This window comes from Tachysurus fulvidraco, chromosome 2, assembly GCF_022655615.1.
Source record: "Tachysurus fulvidraco isolate hzauxx_2018 chromosome 2, HZAU_PFXX_2.0, whole genome shotgun sequence".
Lineage (NCBI taxonomy): Eukaryota > Metazoa > Chordata > Actinopteri > Siluriformes > Bagridae > Tachysurus > Tachysurus fulvidraco.
This window is the reverse complement of record NC_062519.1, coordinates 31,013,556-31,034,459: the sequence shown is the minus strand read 5'-3', so window position 1 is coordinate 31,034,459 and position 20,904 is coordinate 31,013,556. Positions and strand designations below refer to the sequence as shown.

The window sequence follows — 20,904 nt, the reverse complement described above, 5'->3', positions numbered from 1 at the left end:
CGCATGAAATCATTTAAATGGTGCGCTATATCCACATTTTTATTCATACTATATCCTAGTGAAATATGCACAGAACTGTCTTGTACTCTTATACACCTGCCTCAGAAGGGATATGAGTCGAAGTGAGGAAAGCATGTTGTGTACATATTAAAGACCCAAGCTGATAAAGTCATATTTTTTTCCTGCAACAAAATTATACTTGGTTAAATTTGTGGTAAGATACTACTTAATTTTCAATGCATTACTGTTTTCTTAATTAAATACAATGTATTGTTATATTTTTGGTGATTTTCAGCATATAATTGTTCATAAATCCAACAATTATCAAGATTTGGAGAAACCTTTAAACGCCTTTTTCAAATCTTTTGCTGTGTCTGTGCTCAAGCCTACTGTAGGAGCCATTGTTTGACTGACAGGAGTAGAACTGGATTTGGTTTTCTGCTGTTGTGGCCCATCCACCTGGGAAGTGGTAGCTCAGCGGTTATTGTGTTGGACTACTGATCGGAAGTTCTTGAGTTAAAATCCCTGGGCCACCAAGCTGCTACTCCTGGGCCCCTGAGCAAGGCCCCTAACTCTTGAATGCTCAGCTGTATAAATGAGATAAATGTAAGTTGCTCTGGATAAAGGTGTCTGACAAATGGCATCAATGTAAACGTGTACCAAGGTTTCGACATGAGTTATCTGAGATGCTTTTCTGCTCACTATGCAGCTGTAAATAGTGATTTCAGTTGCTATAGGCTTCTGTCATCTCAAACCAGTATTGCCATTCTCTTGTGATATTTCTCATCAACTGAGCTACTGTTTCTCCCTCAACATTCTCTCTGTGGATTGAAATCTGCATCAATTATGAGTTGCTTTGGAAAAAGTGCTGAATGAATAAATGAAGAAAAGGAATTGTAATGTGTAGTCTCTCCACTGGGATTGAGAGTCACAGTATTCTTAGATTAAAAGACTTACCAGTGGCCAATCCCTCCTGACCGTTGAATGTTTTGTGGAAAATCAGCCTCTAGTGTTTTAAGGAGTATTTCACACACCTTGCTCTTAGAAACAAAAGAGTTTTATGCTTATTCCTTATGGATTTATGTTAGGTGCATCACAGCTCAAATAGTCCTATTGCTTTGCTCTCAGTGTACATTTTTACAATTTATGTTTGGGGCAAAAAAAAAAGCTTCTTGCAAGATCTTCCTGGATTTATGTGTCCAGCAGCAGATAACTTATTCACACCTGCCCTGTGGATCACTGTTATTGCACCAATATGGGTCTGTGCTTAGGCTTCTGTTCATCCAGGCAATGGAGGAGATGAATTTCTTACTCTTGAGAAATAGCAGTAATTCTGTCTTGGTTTGACATCTTGTTGTCATTTGACAGCTTGTTGAGAGAGAAAGTGTGACAGAAACACTAACTTAAATACATATTTACATCTAGCAAAAGAAAAGGCCTCTAATATGTGCTCTTATTCAGAGAGTCTGCTTTTTACAATAACAGATGAATTATTGAAAAAACAGAAAGAGCTGCTAGAGAATCACCAGACACTAACATGTAAAAGGAAATTTTATTGCTTGTTGAGTCTTTTTTTTTTTTTTTGGTGTTTTTTTGTTTTTTTATTATTATTATTTCTGGAATTTATACCCTTGTGTCCCTTCTTATTTTTCTTCATCTTTTTTTTGTTATTGGAAAACGGAAAACAAGAATGTATACAACATAAATGTTGGCAATTAGTACAAGTAGAAGGCTACTGACTTGCCACTTGCACTTAATGGACTTTACCCATTGTGTTGGAGAGATTTGGACTTATTAAGACTAATCACTAGTTAATTCTACCTAGGTGCCTATGTAGTTAAATTATAGCAGTGTTTGCAGAATTATGATTAGTCTGACAGTTATAATATGCTTTTTTCCCACATAGTTTCTTCCTGTATAACCAAAATGGTCATTTTTCATCAGAATGAGCATTCATTTCGGCTGAAAATTGGCCATGTTAATTGCATTAATCTTTAATTTTTAAATCAAGAGTTGAGGATATTGTTACAGGTTTAATTCAGCCACAAATGGCACATGGAGCTGAATCCTGAGATGAATTATAGCTAATAGACTTTAAATGCTTACCAGTAGCCATTGTTTGATATTCTGTCATCCCAACATACAAATTTGCCACACACGGTAAAAATGAGGCTCTCTAAGGATTTATATAGTCATTGAAAATTCCAGATTCTCTAGGTTAATGTTTGTACCATAGCTGCTTCTTGTGAATGAGCTGCTTTGGTGTCTCTGGCTCCATGTTCTATTGGTGAGGAATAGATGCATAATTGGTATTCACGGCACACGCTGGTTCATTGTACAGACAAGACTCGAGGGATGTGAATGTTAGAGATGCAGACAGTTATTAGTGCGTTTCTTGCCAGGCTGTCTCTGGACATCGCTTTGAGCTGTGCCTTTGCCACAGTGTAGGCGAACAACGCCACAACACGCCTAATGAGCCCTGTCTCGCTATGCACACACACATCTCTTGAAGTTCAGAGACTTCTGGAGCTGGACCTTCCAGCTGGTATCCACCTCACATCTAAGAGTATCCATCCAAGCTTTTACCATATGGACATCAAGTTTGGTTCAGATTAAAGTGATCCAGAGGAAAGATTTTGTCAGCTACGTACAGTACACTAATTTTATAATATAGGTCACTTTGTAGGTATTATGGTTGGGGTCAAACGTAATGACATCGTATTTGTTTAGTGCAGTAAATATCAGAATTTGTGTTATAATTTGAAGTGGTTTTTTTTTTTTTGCTCTTTTTACCTCTCTATGAACCCTAATACTATGCCATCAGAAATACTAGAAACACTGAAAAGATGTAGAAATGACAGCAGTGTCATTATGTCGTGTGAATTCTGGTTCTGAGAGATCCTCGACCACAGCTAGTGATGTGTAGCAGTTTTGTCTTAAAATATACTCAAGACATTTATTTTCATTTATACCTGCCCACAATACTTTCTAGTAAAATTTAGTTGCTTGTATTTCCCATAATTTAAACAAACTATGCACGGTGGCTTAGTGGGTAGCACGTTCGCCTCATACCTCCAGGGTCGGGGTTCGATTCCCGCCTCCGTCTTGTGTGTGCGGAGTTTGCATGTTCTCCTCCGGGTACTCCGGTTTCCTTCCCCAGTCCAAAGACATGCATGGTAGGTTGATTGGCATCTCTGGATCATTGTCCGTAGTGTGTGATTGCGTGAGTGAATGAGAGTGTGTGTGTGTGCCCTGCGATCGGTTGGCACTCCGTCCAGAGTGTATCCTGCCTTGATGCCCGATGACGCCTGAGACCCGAGGTAGTTCGGATAAAGCGGTAGAAAATGAGTGAGTGAGAGAGTAATTCATTGCCTCTTTTGTTACAGCAAAATAACACCGGATTATCACCATTAAAAACAAACAAGTACTCAGTCTCCCACCTCTCACTACATTTGCTTACCTCATATGGTATAGCAGAATATCATTGCAGTACATGGAGCACAGAATACAGACTGTATGAAGTACTTATGAAAGGAAGGTATTAAAAGTAAGTTTAAAAATACCTACAAAAATATACCAACCTGAAGGTGACAAGGCAAATGAAGCACTGGCCAGCAAGGAACACAATCTTAGCACTTACTGGAAATCATTGGAAGCCTGCAGCCTATTTATCAATGACTGCTTTTTCCACCTGCAGTGTTAAGTACCTTTGCTTGAACATTTCCCCAAAGCTATCAAGGACAATATTACTCACAAAAAATGTTGCATGTTATTTCACATTTCTGACTGAGTATTAATAGTTAAACACCTATTCACACACATCTAAAGAAAACAAGATCATAGCTTTTCAAAAATTAGAGGAGAAGCAAGTATTTTGGGTGGAAAATGGTGGGAAATCACTATTCTTTATATAGTAATATCTGTAATTAATGCCATAATACACGATGATATCCATTTCATTGGAGAAATTAGGAAAAGATTTGGAAATCCAACACAACAAATTCTTCTACAAACAAATGTAAACAGCCAACTTTCAATGACAAGGAACACGAGTTTACACCTGATTCAGTATAAGATAAATCATAGCTCTTAGCAATACCAAACATGAAGACCAACAACAGACTTTTCAGACACAATCATCTGCATGCACTGCACAAAGACTATGCCAGATACTACGTCCACACCATCTGGTCATGCCTCACCACACAGTCTCTCAGGAAAACAGTCACTGACTGCATGTCACACTGTCTGAACTGTCACATCGCAGCGTCTCCATCACTCTGTGACCTCTCAGTCTTTTCTCTCCAACTTTTCACATCCACAGAATGTAAAATGATTAAATGTTGTGTTGATCATTGCCAAGAAAAGTTTTATTTTTAATTGGAAAAAAAATTGTACAATAAGCTTTGTACACAGTCGTGCCAACTTAGTGACTTTGTCATTAGAATTAACCTTTTGGATAACATTTAGATGCCTTTAGTGACACCACTGGTCCTTTTTTTATCCTAGTGACCAATTATTAATTACCACTGAAGGAAATGACCATTCATGGAAAATTATTGTTCCCAACCACCAATTACTGACCACCACGGTTCAATCCACTAGTAATCACCCTTGTTCCCAATCAATAACCACCTCTGTTCCCAGTGACCAATCACTGGTCACTATTGGTCCCAAAAAAATGTAGTCTACTTTGACACCTTAACTTAATGAAACTATAAATATGTTTTGACAGCCTTTTATTAACATTCTTTTATATGCATGCATTTGTTGTCTTTGAAGGAAGACAACAAATGCATGCATATAAAAGAATTTTAATTCTGTGCCACAGTCAGAATTAAATCTTTAAATTTAATCTCCCTTTTTCACTCTTGTTTGTGCAACATAGTTTAGAAAAGTTTTAAAAACTATATATTGTCAAAATATATATAGCCAAAATTCCGGTATGTGTTTAATCATGTGTTTTCACAGAAAATCATACTGGTCCATGTGAGGAGAGCTGTCCTAGTTGTGAAACTGAGACTCTATCTCTATCATAATCCCTTTTTTACATTTATTGGTCTTCTGATATGATGTCTGTCTGATGGGTAGCTGTGGCGAAGTTAGGGGACTGAAAACTGAAATGTTTTTCCACAATCACTGTTTTTCTCCTTGATGCTATGATACACTCCACCTCATACACTGCACCTGGCTTGGAGCCTTGAATTAAACTCGTGAGGGTGATGCATATTGAGGTGCAGGGCTGGATGTCCCGGTCCTAATTAACAATTTGCAGAGTGCGCTTGTGGAAAAATACAAGGTTATTTTTGGGTGTTGGCCTTTTGAAGGCTTTTGACTGGTCTCCAGGAAGAAAATCACTTTTTTTATTTGTTTTTTTTAAACTAGAAGAACCTAAAGGTTAAGTTTTTGGTTTAGGTGTAGAATGGCATTCATTAAGTGCATTAATAATTATCAAGTTTAACACACAAGAATAGTAAGGATAGTAAGATGAACATGTTTGTGCTTGCATAGAGCCATTGCCAAAAAGGTGCTGTTACAGATCATTAAAAAGAAAAAAGTGTTTAATTCACAACCACATAGAACATGATCTTTAAACCTTCATTTGGTTTATATGAATAAAGTTGACACATTTGAGAAATAACTCTGATTTATTGGGCATGTTTTTCTGATGGATTTGTTGCAGGTCCAGAGGGTGCTAGACAAACTGTATGAAAACAAGAAAATTGCAAGTGCCACCCACAATATATACGCATACAGGTATGTGTCTGCTTGGATAAATCATGGAGGCGAGAATGTGTAGGTGTGCAAAGTGTGTGTTTTATCACATTTCTTAAAATAAAAAACTTCTGGATTTTACAAACAACATTTACTGTGACTGTTTGAAGTTCCATAGTTTTCGTTTGTCTATTCAAAGCAACTCTCCTTCCACTTTCTATTAAAGATATTAATAGAGCATTTTGTGCTGTTTATTTATTAGAATAACAATGTATGTTAATGTACATTTTACATAGTGACATACTTCCTGTAATATCAGAAGCTAGTATATATATATTGTGTGTGTGTGTGTGTGTGTGTGTGTGTGTGTGTGTGTGTGTGTGTGTGTGAGAGAGAGAGAGAGAGAGAAAGAGAAAGAGTGAGACTAAGAGAATATTTCCTGGGGGCAGTCTGTGAGCATAAACCTAATGACATACTATAGATGAGAGGAGGCTTGTCATCTGGAAGAGATTAACCTACAGGTGATATTGACATTGTGAGTGTTTGTAATTCTCATATTATATTGTGCTGAATAGCTGATGGAGACAGACTGCTGTCCTTGACCCATTTCGTTCGGAAAGCACAGATACATCTCTGAAAACTACCTTGATTCTTATACTTGCAGAGTCAATTACAGTTGATTAGTTGCTAGCATTAGTTAACACTGACTTTATTAACACTGATGAATTAATAAACTACAAAATGTTAACAAAGCACTAAACAGGTGTCTTTAACACCTGCATTATTTTGTTTTATTCTATCTTTCTGTCACAGTAGATCCACAATGACAAGTATAAACTAAATGCATAATTCATGTGTTTATGCTGGTTAATTGGCAAAATTCATTAGTGAGGCTGAAAATGTAATAAAGTTCTAAGTTAATTTATTCAAATTCATGTATATGTAGAACTAGAGTGTGTCAGCTATGGTGACAGTTTCCTTCTGAGTTAAAAAAGGGTCATGCTGTGGAAGTACATTATATAACAGTACATTATACAGTCACTATAAAGAATTATGACTTTTTTTAATTTTTATCATTCTGAAGTATTCTCACTCTGTGATATAATAATTATAATAATTAATGCACAGAAAAGTTTTAATTACAGTTTGTTTAATTGGGAAAGTAAAACAATCCTAGTAATGCAGTAGTTCAGACCGGGGATATCAACATTGGATTCAAATTTTATTTAATTAAAATGTAAATGTCATTCAGACAGTAAATACCTGTAGAGAAAAACACACAAGGATTTGAGCATGTGTTTGTAATGCATAAACCATTCAAGATGAAAACTGTCACTGCCTGAAAGTAGTGTAGTATTATAATTTTACCAGAAAGTTAAATGTTTAAAATCTGCTATAGTGGATATATACAAATGCATGATGCATGACCTTGAAAACACTGTTCTTCCTGAAATGTTCTCTTAGTTGGTATTAGGGCAATGCCATGTCATATCATCCATGATATACTGCTCCAGTTCCTACCAGTGATGAGAATTTGTCATCATGTGATTTTGACACTATAGTCGATGATGTGTAAACATACTGCAATTTGGGCATATTCCACAGAATGATGCCCAAAGATGAGTTCCAACCATGGATAAGGAAGAAGAATTTTTATGAAGAGTAGCTTCCTCTGTAATATGGAAGTGTTTCAGATACAGAGAATCAGATCTAACTAAAATATATGCGATTTGTAAAGTGTGTCAAATCTGTATCAACACAGAGTAGAAATGCCTTAAATTTGTTCCACTACCTGAAGCAAAAACAACAACCAAAATATGAGAAAGTGTCCACAAGTAAATCAGAAAGGTATTGTCAACGCATTTGCCATTTGCAATCCACATGTACTGGCTGAAGTGGTGGCAGTTTGCTCAGATAAAGACATCTTGCCATTCTGAAGTGTTGACAAGGACAGATTGGGGAAATGGACCATAAGGAAATATTTTTCAAAAATAGCTCTGCTAGCTATGTACTGTAGGAAGCTTGTATACTGATGTGCCATGTGGTCAGAAAAATACTGTGAAATATTTTGATACAGTTTTAAGTCTATATCGCCCATATATAAGTATTTTGCTCCACATTCAGCTCTCATGCCCTGTGGATGTGGGCAGTGTCATCTTAAAAGAGACCATGCATTACATTTATGGCATTTGGCAGATGCCCTTATCCAGAGTGACTTATATTTTATGTCATTTCTATGAAAAACTGAACAGTTGTCCAACGTATCAGCGTAGATATGGTACAAAATAGGATAAAGGTGATCAGTTAGCTTTGCAGTGAGTCTTTACTCATAGTGGAACCAAATCCAAAATAAATGCTTTCCCAGCATAACAGAGCCTCTATTTTCCCTTGGTAAATTGCTGGGGTGTAACTCTACTCAGTAACTCTACTACTTAACAATTTTTCTATAACAGCACAGCTCCAAGTGTTTTTTTTCTCTTACATACTGCAGTAAATAATGTATAAAAAAATAGATCTCTATGAAAATCTCTATGAAACTAGAATCACAGAGGTGTTTACTCAACAATTCAACACTTTTGCCAGTCTCACAGTTGGATATCTTAGATTTAAGGGTCGGTAAATGTGAGATCATGACTCAACCTTAAACACCAGTACAGTTTAATATTGTAGTGAACAACAATGATCAACACTGGCTGATCCATTAAAGCATTGTATGACATCAAATGTAGCAAAAGCAGAAGTACTCTGACAGCTTCCTGATTGCTTTTTCTCCACTGTCTACACTCTACACTCCAACAGGATTTACTGTGAAGATAAAAACACATTCCTACAGGATTGTGAGGATGATGGAGAAACGGCTGCTGGTGGGAGACTGCTTCATCTACTGCAGGTGTGTGTGTGTGTGTGTGTGTGTGTGTGTGTGTGTGTGTGTGTGTGTGTGTGTGTGTGTGTGTGTGTGTGTGTGTGTGTGTGTGTGTGTGCGCGCGTACACGTGTGTGTGTTTGTCTGTCTCTCTATGTGGTGGGAGTGAATGCTATTCATGGGTGAAAATCTTGGGACAGCCAAATTACCATCCTATCTGTGTGCGCATGGATTTATTCGACCAGGGGCAGCACTCAGTCCTGGAAGGTTCTATTGCAAGTCCAATATAACATACTTCCAGTATTTCCAGCAGGATCAGAGGATAGAGAGAGATCTGTTATATTATGGTTGTTATAAAGTGGTAAAGATCTTTAAGGGCAAGACAATATGGGTAAACTAATGGTGCCAAAAACAGAATTTGCTTTAATTAATTACTTATTAAAGCATATTGTTTTGTTACTAATCTAGAAAGCCTAGACTTTTTTTAATTGATCTCTTAGTAGTTCAGATCATAAATATCATAAAATCTGGTGATGAATTATTCATAGTGTGTTGTTCATTATAAATGGTTGAGTTTATTTATACATCAGCTCATTTGAATTTTCATATTGTGATAATTACTTAAACATCTGTAAATGTCTGTCATCTTCTGTTGTGCTGAGACTCATCACACAATGTAGGATTGAAAGGCTTTCAGTAGGAGTGAAAGGTTTGTCCAATATATTTTTCCACACCTTTCATGGGAAGTTTTTTTTTTTCTTTCTTTCCTTAATGACATGATGCCACTTTCAAATTTTCTAAAATTTAGAATCGTAGAGACTAGTTTTTCTCATACTGCCTTTAAATGAGAACATAATTTATATCAAGAGTACAACCACTGCCTAAAATACTGCTTCTTATATAGCCTTCTCTCAAATCTAACACAGCCAGTGTGATATCTCGTGTTGATTCTCTCTATATGCTATCTTGGTGTGTTCAAATAGAAATTGGTAAAATCCTGCTTTTGAGTTTTCGACACAGGAAGGTGAACACAGGTGTACATTTGCTGTAAGTAATTGCTAGAAAACTATATAATTGCTAGTTAATTACTAGGACTAACAATTTATATAGCTGAAACATGATTTGTAAAACAAATTAAAAGCAGAATGACCGTGAAGACAAGACATGTGTACCGGATATCAGCAGTTTCTTCAGATCTGTTTATAAAACAGTCAAATTGTCTGTCATGTGTTAGCATACTACAAAATGGGCATCTCACATGCCGAATGAGAACATCCTTAAATGAGATTTCCATCCCTAAATGAGGAAGAAGAATTAATCTCAAAAAGGGGCTTCCTCCATAACTTGGAAATGCTTCAGATACAGAAGATAAGATGTTAAACATAAATCTGTGATTTGCAAAATGTGTCCAAAACCTGTAACAAAGGCAAACGCATCAAACCAACTTAAACAAAAGTTTAAGGAAAGCCAGAAGCTGTGCAAGGAGAAAACATTAACAAATGACCTATATCCATCTCCTTTAATTCAGAAGGGCATGGTTAGTGCATTTGTCAATTACAATCCCTAAGATAATAAAAAGTTGGAATGAATTGGTGGCATAAATGCTGGAATAAACTGACTGAAGTGGTGGCAGTGTTCTTAGACAAGGACATTTTGCCAATCTGAAGTGCTGACAAGGACAAATTCAGGCTAATGATCCATAAAATGGACCGTAGATGCAAGCAACTTGTTGTCAAGGATATGTTTTTCAAAAATGGCAAGTAAACCAGTAAATACACTGCAATTACCCTTGACATTTTAATGGCTAATGCTATGTTCCATAATGTTCCATTATTCTGAGAAATATCAAAAATGTGTCACAACATCCATAACTGTGGATTTTTTAAAGTGTATTAAATCCTACAAAATCTTTTTGCTAAACCTAGTAAAATATTTGACAGCACTTAGGTGTAGTGTCTGGTGTATATAGCCATAGATTCCATGGCAGTTAATAGTATTTAACAGTAAATCATTTGCTAATTCCTAGTGGGCTATAGTGTTGAATCTTTTAAACCTGACTCTAAGCTCAAATGAAATAGCAATGAGCCATGTCAAGCTCTATTTCCAATCAAGTTTGCAGAATAAAGTGTCTTGACCTCAGAGACACCTCAGAGACGGCCTCAATGACTATCCTGCCCTCTCTCTGTGAACCCTCTCCACACACTTTGCACATGGGTGCATCCTCATCCACGAACTCCTGTCTTATCTCACTCGCTCTCAGTGTACTCATCCAAAACCTGCAAGAGAGCGTGTGAAATCGATGTACCATTTTAATCAAAACCCAATTTCACTTTCAATCAAGTTGACTTGTGGGAGCTCAACCACTAAAACTTGTGGGCAGGCTGGGACATTTTCCAGGGGTGCATCAGTCATGTATGTAAATGAAAATCAGTTCATTATCCGTAGCACATTCCTGTCACTGTTTAGTACATCGGTACCTGTAATGAACTTCACAGCAAATCTGTCAGCACATTAGCACAGTATACATCACACCTGTGCTCCTTCTGTATTGAGTGCTTCAAGTGCAGCTATTTCACCCCTCTTATATGCTCTCTCTTTTATAATCACACACTCACTATTTATGGGAAAGGATGTGAATCCAGATATATAGACAAGGATTACACTATGCAGGTGGCTTAGACCCCTTCACATCAGGCAGTTTGCCAAGCGTGCCCCTGAGGAAGCATTTAAACATGACTGACAGCTCGAACAGGCAGGTAACATTTGACAGCATTTGACACAAAGAAACATTAGATCTGTTAAATCTTATGGGATCATTTATGCTTTTCCTGAGATAAAAAAAAACCCCAACACATTCACATAGATTTAACACCCATCTCACATCTTTAGGAGGAGAATAAATTACTGAACTTGTTTACTGCAACATGATGCATTGCATAGACATTACAGGTTCTGTGTGGCTGTTTGATTGCCTGCTAAATGTGTTTTGAGCAATTGTCTTTTCTCTTTGAAATGAATCCCTTTTGTTGTCACATCCTGATGACTTTTACAGGGGTGCGTTTCAAACGAACAAATCATAAACATGCAAAAAATCATTTACTAATGAAATACAAATGAGCTAAATAAATGCAAACACTAGTAAGATGGAGTTTAAAGCAATAAAAAAAATAAACAAGCATGAATTTCAGAAAGCAGTTTTGGCAAGATGCACTTTTCTAACTGACATGATTTGACACAGAATTGATTGTCAATATGTATGTCAGTTTATATGTATGATGTTTCATTTGTTTTCGTAGATTCTGGATGTAAGGAACGTGCTAGTGGTGGTGTCACGATGGTACGGTGGAATCCTGCTCGGCCCTGACCGCTTCAAACATATCAACAACTGCGCAAGGAACATCCTTGTTCAAGAAGGCTATGCTGAAACCTTGGTATGGTATTGTAATTATACTTTATACTATACTAACTGACTGTCTTCTCTAAGTGCTTTATCTTGGTCATGGCTGAGGTGGATCTGGATCCTATTGCTCTTTGGTTTGAAAAAGATTTCTCCAGAGGAGAGTTATTGATACTTGGAGGGGAACATAAACACTAACCTGACTCAAGGTCATTATAAATGTAACATACAGAAGATACTGTAATTAGATTTGTGTAATTACAAACTAACACAAAGCTCTCTGTAGGCGCTGTAGATGTTATTGCCTATATTCAAGTGAGTATCATTGTATAGAAGCTCTGCTGCACAGCTCATTAAATAAACTGTCAGACACCTTTAAAATATAAAATGTTAAGATCTCAGATACAGTATGAACAATATCTGAATGGGAACAAGAAAACCCTACAGACTACTGATAATTATTACTGAGCACCCAATCCCAGTCAAGCCCAAACAGAGAACGAATGAATAAATATAAGTAATCAGAATTTACTACCTAACTAGGACCCAAGGACTAAGAGTGTTTTCACATATATTAGTTTGATAGCAGGGTCTGAAAAGGTATGTTTTTGCTGCTCTGTAGCAGCACACATTTACGGAAAAAAATGCTCTACCCACAAACCAAAATACATGACACGATTTATTTCACTTCCTGCAGTTTTGTTGATTTAATGTTAAATCACTTTCTCACAGCAATCGAATTGCCCTAGAATTTGATTGGTACCAAACGGAGACCACCTCACACACAACCAAGTGTGATTGCTGTGTTCTCACCTGTATGAAGAACCACACTGATGTGGAAAACACACCGGGGTTCAGTTAAATGGACTAACACTGAACATATGTGAGCGCAGCCTTAGACTAGACAAAAGAGGATGATGTGTGTGGAGCTATTCACTGTCCTGCTGGTTTATGTTTGTCTATACATCTGCTCCATAAACCAGAGTGAACAGCTTGTGGTATATTTTGGTGTAGATGGACAATAGTGTAGTGCTGCTGTCTCACAGTTCCTGTGTCTATGGTTCAAACCTCAGCTTGATTTCATGTCTGCGTGAAGTTTCACTTGTTCCCCCATGTCTGGGTAAGTTTGTTAAAGATTTCCTCTGACCTCAAAAAACATGCTGGCAGGTGACACATAAATTCTCAATTGCCTTAAGGTGTGAATGAGCATGCATATGGTGTCATGAGGTGAACTCAGGATGCACCGTGACCCTGACTAGGATAAAGCAATTTCTGAGGTGGTTTTCTTTAGAAAAGATTTATTTTATCCCAGGCTTCTGAAGGTTTATTCTGCTTATGATTGCACTAAAAAAAACAGACCATAGTTTAGTAACTCCAGTGTTTTATACATGCAGCATTGAGGCTTCTGTAGCAGGTCCTCTGTTGTGGCTTATCAAATGAAATGAATGAAGGCAGTTCATCCACAAAGGAAAGTGTTTTTACAGGCATCAGGTAGATTTTTATTTTATTTACCTTCTCTGGCCTGATTACTAGGCTGTTAACAGTTTCAAGTAGTAAAACATAAACCACTCATTTCTATCCAATAATCATTTATTGTAAAGTAATTTAATCGTAAATGTAAGGATCCATACCTTTTGTAAAATGTCTTGCTTGCAAAGGTTATAGAAGTTATCTTCAATTATATTTAACAGTTAGTTATTATTTCTTGGTTAGAAATAAAAGAATTTAAAGTAGATATGTTTGGTTTCATGGTGATGCTTCATGGTACCATAGACAAATGAGACTTTTTTATATTTGATGCAGGTAGAATAAATGTATATTCCTCTGTCCATTCTGGCTTTTATCATCAGCTTTAAATAAGCTATGTCATCAATGTGAGAGTCCAGACCATGAGAATAAAAGAAAGAATCAGTCCATATGGGATAAATAAATTGGAATGTTTGTAAAAACTCTCCCTTCTGAGCTACTGTCCCTAGCCCGATAGCTTGTCTCAGGTTTAGTGAGCTGCCTTCAGACACATAATTTGCATGAATGCATACGATCGGCTAACATGGAGCATCTCCTATAAAACATACATAGGTTCTTGTTTCGATAAAGTCTCTGCACTACAGCCATGTACAGCCCTTTACATACATTTTTAGTACTCATTTCAGTCCACTTTGCATCTGAACTAATGGTTTAGTATTAATAGCTGACTTTTTGTTCATTTTGTTGTTTAGTCATAATAATTGCTTTTCTCTAGCTTGTCTTTCACAGGTTTTAGTGTAATATCCCTGCTTTTAGTGAAATACAGAAGTGTTTCAGATACGAAGATCAAATGGTCTTGACATGAACAAGAAGATCAGAGTAACTCGATTTCCTTCTATCTGTTTAATTGAAGATAATTTACAGGGACAAGTGACTGAATGCAGTGATAACAGGATATGAGGGAAGTGCTGCTGGGTAAATTTGGAGTCCTACTCTGAATTTTATCCACATTCATTGGTATATTGTAAAGAGTTTATGGGCTGATGACTTTCATTCAGAATGCAATTCAGGATCGACCCAAAATAAATCGGTGACTTTGATGTATGAAGGATGAGCAGTCGCTCCTGGGCATTATTAATTATTCCTCCATGACGTATTATCATTCTGTCTGTATCTGCTGGTTGGTTTTGTAATAGAGAAGCTATAGTTCCTATATGGATTCCTAGCAGTATCAGTGTTATGAATATCAAAATCTTTGGACTGGATCAATTTTAGTGTAAAAAGTAATAAATGGTTTTCCAAGGCACAAAGATGATTTTTTTTCCTTTGGTGAGCCACATTGGCATGGTTTCCTAGAGAGGAAGATCAAATGATAAATTTAGCTTTTTAAGGATTCCAGTTCCAGTTCTGGGTTCCAATGATTTTGTGTGTGTGAAATACGATATTAAGTCATATGATAAAATATGACATTCATCTCATGTTCATATTTTGACTTTAAAACCAAATGCTTTTAGTCTAATACTTTTAACTGAGACTCAAAAGTTATATAATATTTTAAGAAATAGATAATACTATAATCTTCAAGTTTTAATTTATTTATGCTTTTATTTTTATTTATTATATTTGTTTTTTTATTGACAACAGAGTGTTCTTTCTCACTTCTGCTATAGATTTATTTATATAGATGCTCACCTTTGGAGTGTGTATCACTGACATTAAACCAGCGTACGTATTTTCAAGGTTACACATGTCACGAAATTCAAAGATTTTGAAGAGGCTTACAAAGAGAGGCCAACCTCAGAGATTCATTTGTCGCTTTCTTTCCTTTCATTTCTGTGCAAATAAGGACATGTGAACAGCTGCAGCATTGCCATGGTTACAGGAGGCAGGGACCTTCTGGGCTTTCACTGAGGTTCCCTGAGATCTGTACCCTAAGCCCTAAGTGCTATCGATCTCCTTGCGTGTGGACTTACTTTACTTTTTCATAAAGGAGTACAGAGCTAGAGGAGGGGAAAAGTGAAATATGTGTAACTTTGATAGTGAACAGAAAGTGAATGGAGTGCAGTTGTTGAAAAAGCATAGCAAAGTGAACAGAGAGCTTTAAGTAAAATCATAGCATCTTCAGACCATTCAATATGATGAGTCACAGCTTTTTTCGTATGGCAATTCTCCATTTTTGTAAAAGGAAAACCATTCAGTACTACTGAGTGAGATTTTTATTGTTATTTCTGCCATACACTTAAAAACAAAACATACAGCTTACATACTGTGCAAAGAAATGCCTACATAAAGTGCAAAATGCACAGAGAGGAGGTTGATTTTACAGATATTTTGACATTCATCAGAAAATGCTTTGAAGAGCCCTACTGAACCTCATTAAAAATCAAATTTAAGCATGAAAATTTACTGTAATGTTTTTTACTGTAATGTTTTTTAAATCTGCCTTAAATCTTTTAAGCTGCCTGTGTAGCTCAGACACAGGATTGTTGCAAGGCACGGATCTGAGAAAGGCTATATATATATATATATATAATCAATCAATATATCAATATATCAATATATATCAATCAATATATATATAATCAATACAAATATATATATATATATATATATATATATATATATATATATATATATATATATATATATATATATATAAAATTGATTTTGCAATAACTTGAACACATTTAGGTTTGAGAGCAGAAGGTAAATTTAAGATGATAGATCATAATTAAAACATTAAATTGTATGTATCTTCATAAAAAGTTAAAACAACTTTGCACCTTTGGGGGCAGACCATCCAATTTTATGCAAAAGTGTTGGAACATGTGGTCTTAATGTAAATCACAATTTTTTACAAATCACCTATAAATAATAGCATTAAGCTGTTAACTCAGTGACATCAGGTAACCGTTGCATTCTTCATCTGTTATGATCTCATGTTTGCACTGCAGCTTCTTTCAGATGTTTTTTGTTTTGTTGATGAAGGTTCTGACTGTTGTAAATAGGATTTTCTTCACAGCTCTCACAGTGTTTTTGCCATCAACTGCTGTTGTTTTCCTATGCTGGCCTTTTCGATGTCTGCTTGTTAGTACACCAGTGGTTTCTTTCTTTTAAGCGCATTCCAAATTGCTGTATTGGATATGTCTAATGCTTGTGCAATTTTCCCTCTTTCGCAGCTTCAAAATGACAGGCTCTCTGGACTTCATGGTTTATCCTTTTATCAACAAATGCTGTCCTCACAAGTGAAACCCAGGGCTCAAACTAAGAGCAGAAATTCAGAGCTATTGATTGTTTAAACAGGGCACATCCTGGCAATAGGAAACACATGATCCAATAATTTTTCACACAAAGGTGTCATGATTTAGGTTGTTTAACACATTTACATTAAAATATCGGAAAATCTGTTGATGAATTTCATCTCTTACAATATTGATATTCCTCTTTTGATCTCAAGCACAAATGTTTTTGGTGTATAGAAAAAAAAACAAAAGAAATTAGCCATGCTGTTTTATGTTTTCAGATGGGACTTTGTCAATGCAACACGTTATCATCTAAGCATTTATTTGTTTGTTTGTTTGTTTATTTAAGTATTTTTTATCTTAGCATTTTTGCAATTTGATCCCAATCCATGTAACAGACCCTTACATCTTATTTGGGGTTTGTTTCAAGTAAAGTCAGGTCAGGCATTTCCCACTTGACACTTTGGGGCTTAAGGGAGCTATTTAGTACCAAAACAAGAAAAAAGAGAAATTATGGACAACGCATTGGTTGGGGATACATGGGTAGAAGCCCAGCAAGGATTATCTGTTGTGCAAAGAGATGTTAATGTATTAGGAAAGAAAGACATTTTTATACTGTGCATTGCCACTGATCATAAAGTGTATGTTTTTATTTACGGTGTTCCAGAAATCCATTCAGCATTTTTGTGGGCTTACATTTTGCCCTCTCTTACCCACATAAATGGATGATGAATTGGCTTGTCTTATTATTATTGTTGTTGTTGCTGTTGTTATTGTTATTACTGTGATGATTATTCTTATTATTAATCTTATTATTATTATTATTATTATTATTATTATTATTATTATTATTATTATTATTATTATTATTATTATTTTTAATAATAATAATAATAATAATGTTCTTGTCATATCTGAATTATAGTGGTAGGACTATTAATACACTGGATGATGATAATGATGACTGATAATGACAATGACTAATAATGACTGATGAGGATGATGAAGGTGATGATGACAACAGTCTGAGAGCATGCATGTTTTGGTCCATATGCATGCAGGAAGTGTTCTTCCTATGAAATGCACAGATGCTGAATATCATTAGTTCCCCGCTGTGCAAATTAAATGAGTGACTCATTTCCCCAAACATGACAGAAGTCTGCTTAACAAACAAGTCAGACCTTCTTTGAAAACAGGCTGCTGATTAAATTCACTGGGACTTCATTAGTGTAAAAAGGGGAAATGTGTTAAAAGGCAAGCTTAAGAAGAGAATTTTGTGGTTGTTATGCTGCTATTAACCATCTTTTCCCTCCTGGCCACAGTATTTTTAGTGACTGTAATAAGGTGACAGTTACTGTCATTGTGAAGTAATTAATGCTCGCAAACTGCCTTGACACATATGATCTGAGTTGCTAGTTTAATGGATGCACTTATTGCTTAAAGTGACAACAAAAATCAAAACTGTGTTACAGCACCGTCAGTAGCTAGTAGTAGCAGTAGCTGCAGTCTTTACAAGAGCTGTTGATTTTACTGGATATTTTACAAGCTGTACATTTTAAATAAAAAAATCATACTAATTCATTATAACACTTTAATTTCATATTTTATACATTTATATTATAATCTTCTGTAACTACTATGATTGTACAAATATAGCTAGCTAACTAAGGAGGTACTCAAAAGGTATTTTTGGTGCTAAGAACATAGCAAGTAGCTAATAACACTTGCTAGCTAAAAGAAAGTACAAGATAAAGTATACTGAAGTATACTTCAGTAAATAATATTTTTAATTTTTATTTATTATTAATTATTATTATTATCATATTTTTTTTAAAACATAAATATTTTGGTCTGATTAAATGGATGGAAGGTTGAATATGTTTATGATCATGTTTAAACCTGAAAAAATATTATAAGAAATAATATTGTTGATATCTATTGTAATTACACTATTAAATGAAACACTTTCTGTGCTGTTAGTACTACTGGTAAAGCTTTTATTGCTGAAGTGATTTACAATTTTAGCATTTTAATCAGAATAAGAAATACTATATTAATCCCCAGGAAGAAACTGGATAATAAGAGAATAGAAACAAAAGGCCTTAATACGATACAGAATATATCATGGTTAACATTTTAACACTATCTGAAAGATTTTTGTTCTCTGGATGTCAAATTCAGAAATAACATCCCTGCATTTCTGATTTCTTTTTAGTGTAAATGATATTTATGTTCAAAAAATTAACCTGTGTTGCTATGTTCAGTGGGTCTTTTAGATTTATTTTTATACCTGAAGTGGTCCCTGGTTCTAAACACTTTGAGATCCCTGCCTTGCTATGATTGCTGGTTATTTAGATTTCTTACGTTGAAATAAAATGGCTACTGCAGGCAACTCACCATAGTGCTTTCATGCAAAGATGACCTTTATTAGTCTGTAAAAGGAAAATGTGTGTGAAGATGTTCATGGACTGTTTTTGAACATTCCTCTGGTGACATCCTAAAGCACAGTCCTATATATTTCCCAGAGAATATAATAAATATATACATTATCTCTTAGTAATATTCCATGTATTGCTTTTGATTTTGGGAATTGGTTTGCACATATGATGTCAGGTTTCTTTCTGACGCCAGTACCGTCACTGGAGGCTTGGTTAGTTTCAGTTTACAAAAGATCAGCCCTGAAAGAGATATGGTTTTATTACTGCCTGTTATTTCAAATGTTCCTGTCAAGTTGTTTTGCTACTCAGGCTTTATGTTTGAAGTAAGTGGATTTCAGCTTTTCTTTCAGCTCGCCTTGTGTTCTCCCACTTTTTTCCAATGTTTTCTTTCTCTTACCTTTTTTCTTCTTCAGGATGAAGCATCTAAACCAGGGGGAAAGAGCAAAAAGCCCAAAAACAAGAAGATGAAGTGAAGTCGCCTGTGTTCGTGTTTGTGTGTGCCTCAGTGTTTTTATATAGTCTCTCAGGGATGCGTGTGTCACCAGGCAGGTGCGAGAGGATAAGGGGCTAAACGCAGCAGAAGAAAAGAAGCTTTGATTAAAGTATAAAGGAAGAAATCATTTCTAAACAACATTCATTATGTCATACTCAAAATATATATATATCCGAAACGGGATTGTACATACATTTTTAAAAATAAAAACTAGACAAGGACATTCATGCAAGCTTCCTGAGTCTCTGATTTGAGCTTTGCACACTGATTTGCAGATCAATGCAAAAATGTTTGTTGTATGTGTCTGTTAGCATGAAACATCGTCTCTGTGTGGGTGGGTGGGGGGGGGTTAATGCCTCTAGGAAGGCAGCGTGTCAAAGCCTCTTTCTCTCACAGTCTTTTAAAACATTAAGTCCCTAAATTTCCATTGTTTAATTCCTCAACTATACTAATATTTATGCAAATTCTTAATCATAGACACTTTTTATCTCCTATGTAACTAGAAGTGGTGTTAATCAGAATTGAAAAGGTGGTTTGAACTTCACTGAGCACAGGCATGCTTCTGTTAGTAATAACAAAGGAGATAACATATCAAACAGACACTTATTATATACAGGCATTACACAGAAATAGACTGATTCCAATGTCCTATTATGTTTGCTTGGTTTGATGTGACTTCTAAATGGCCTTAATTAAAAAAAAACAAAGATACCAGAGTGCCAACGCTTAGATTTAAAACATGCAGGACCTCTGTGTGAATATTCATGCATTTACAGACAGTCCATCACATACACAACACAGAGAGATCAATAAGGAATAAAAAAACTTGGGTGCATGCTATTATAAGGTTGGTGTGAGGCAGCCCAATGCAAAGCATCTGTTACCACCCTGAAATTAATTATTTTTTACTAATAGTAAATCCTGAAGTGCTTTGTGCCTCCTCACACTATAGTGACATGCCATTGATTATAATGGCATTTTTATTCTATGCTTTTCTATCCATTTTTAGGTACAATTAATAGTGCATGATGTCTGTAAAATAAATTTCTTAATTAATTTCCAACACAATTACTAAAATTATAGCAGTTGTAACCTGTTTTTCCTCATTCTATAAATTAATAAACCAGAAAATCATCCAGAAAACTTATTCTTTTTCAAATAAACAATTATATTCTGTTCTTAGGAGCTACCAGAAAACCATATAGTTCCACATAATATAAAATCTGCTGGTTTATTTAAAAAAAAATTGTCAAAATCTTCCAGTCACCACTGAAAATTCAGCAGCACTTT

The 20,904-nt window shown here is 35.5% G+C and overlaps 1 protein-coding gene across 3 annotated transcripts in view; it reads left to right on the top strand.

Moving 5' to 3' along the window:
• Positions 1–19,841, top strand: part of impact (impact RWD domain protein) — a 39,109-nt gene extending 19,268 nt beyond the window's left edge. For 2 of the 3 annotated variants that reach the window (XM_027159399.2, XM_027159391.2), the window contains exons 8-11: positions 5,684–5,757; positions 8,515–8,605; positions 11,874–12,008; positions 16,621–19,841. In XM_027159399.2, coding sequence (XP_027015200.2) covers positions 5,684–5,757; positions 8,515–8,605; positions 11,874–12,008; positions 16,621–16,740 — 420 coding nt within the window. In that variant the 3' untranslated portion in view covers positions 16,741–19,841. The remainder of the gene's footprint in view (positions 1–5,683; positions 5,758–8,514; positions 8,606–11,873; positions 12,009–16,620) is intronic. The other variant, XM_027159407.2, reaches the window with a different exon arrangement.
• The last annotated feature ends 1,063 nt before the right edge of the window (positions 19,842–20,904 follow it).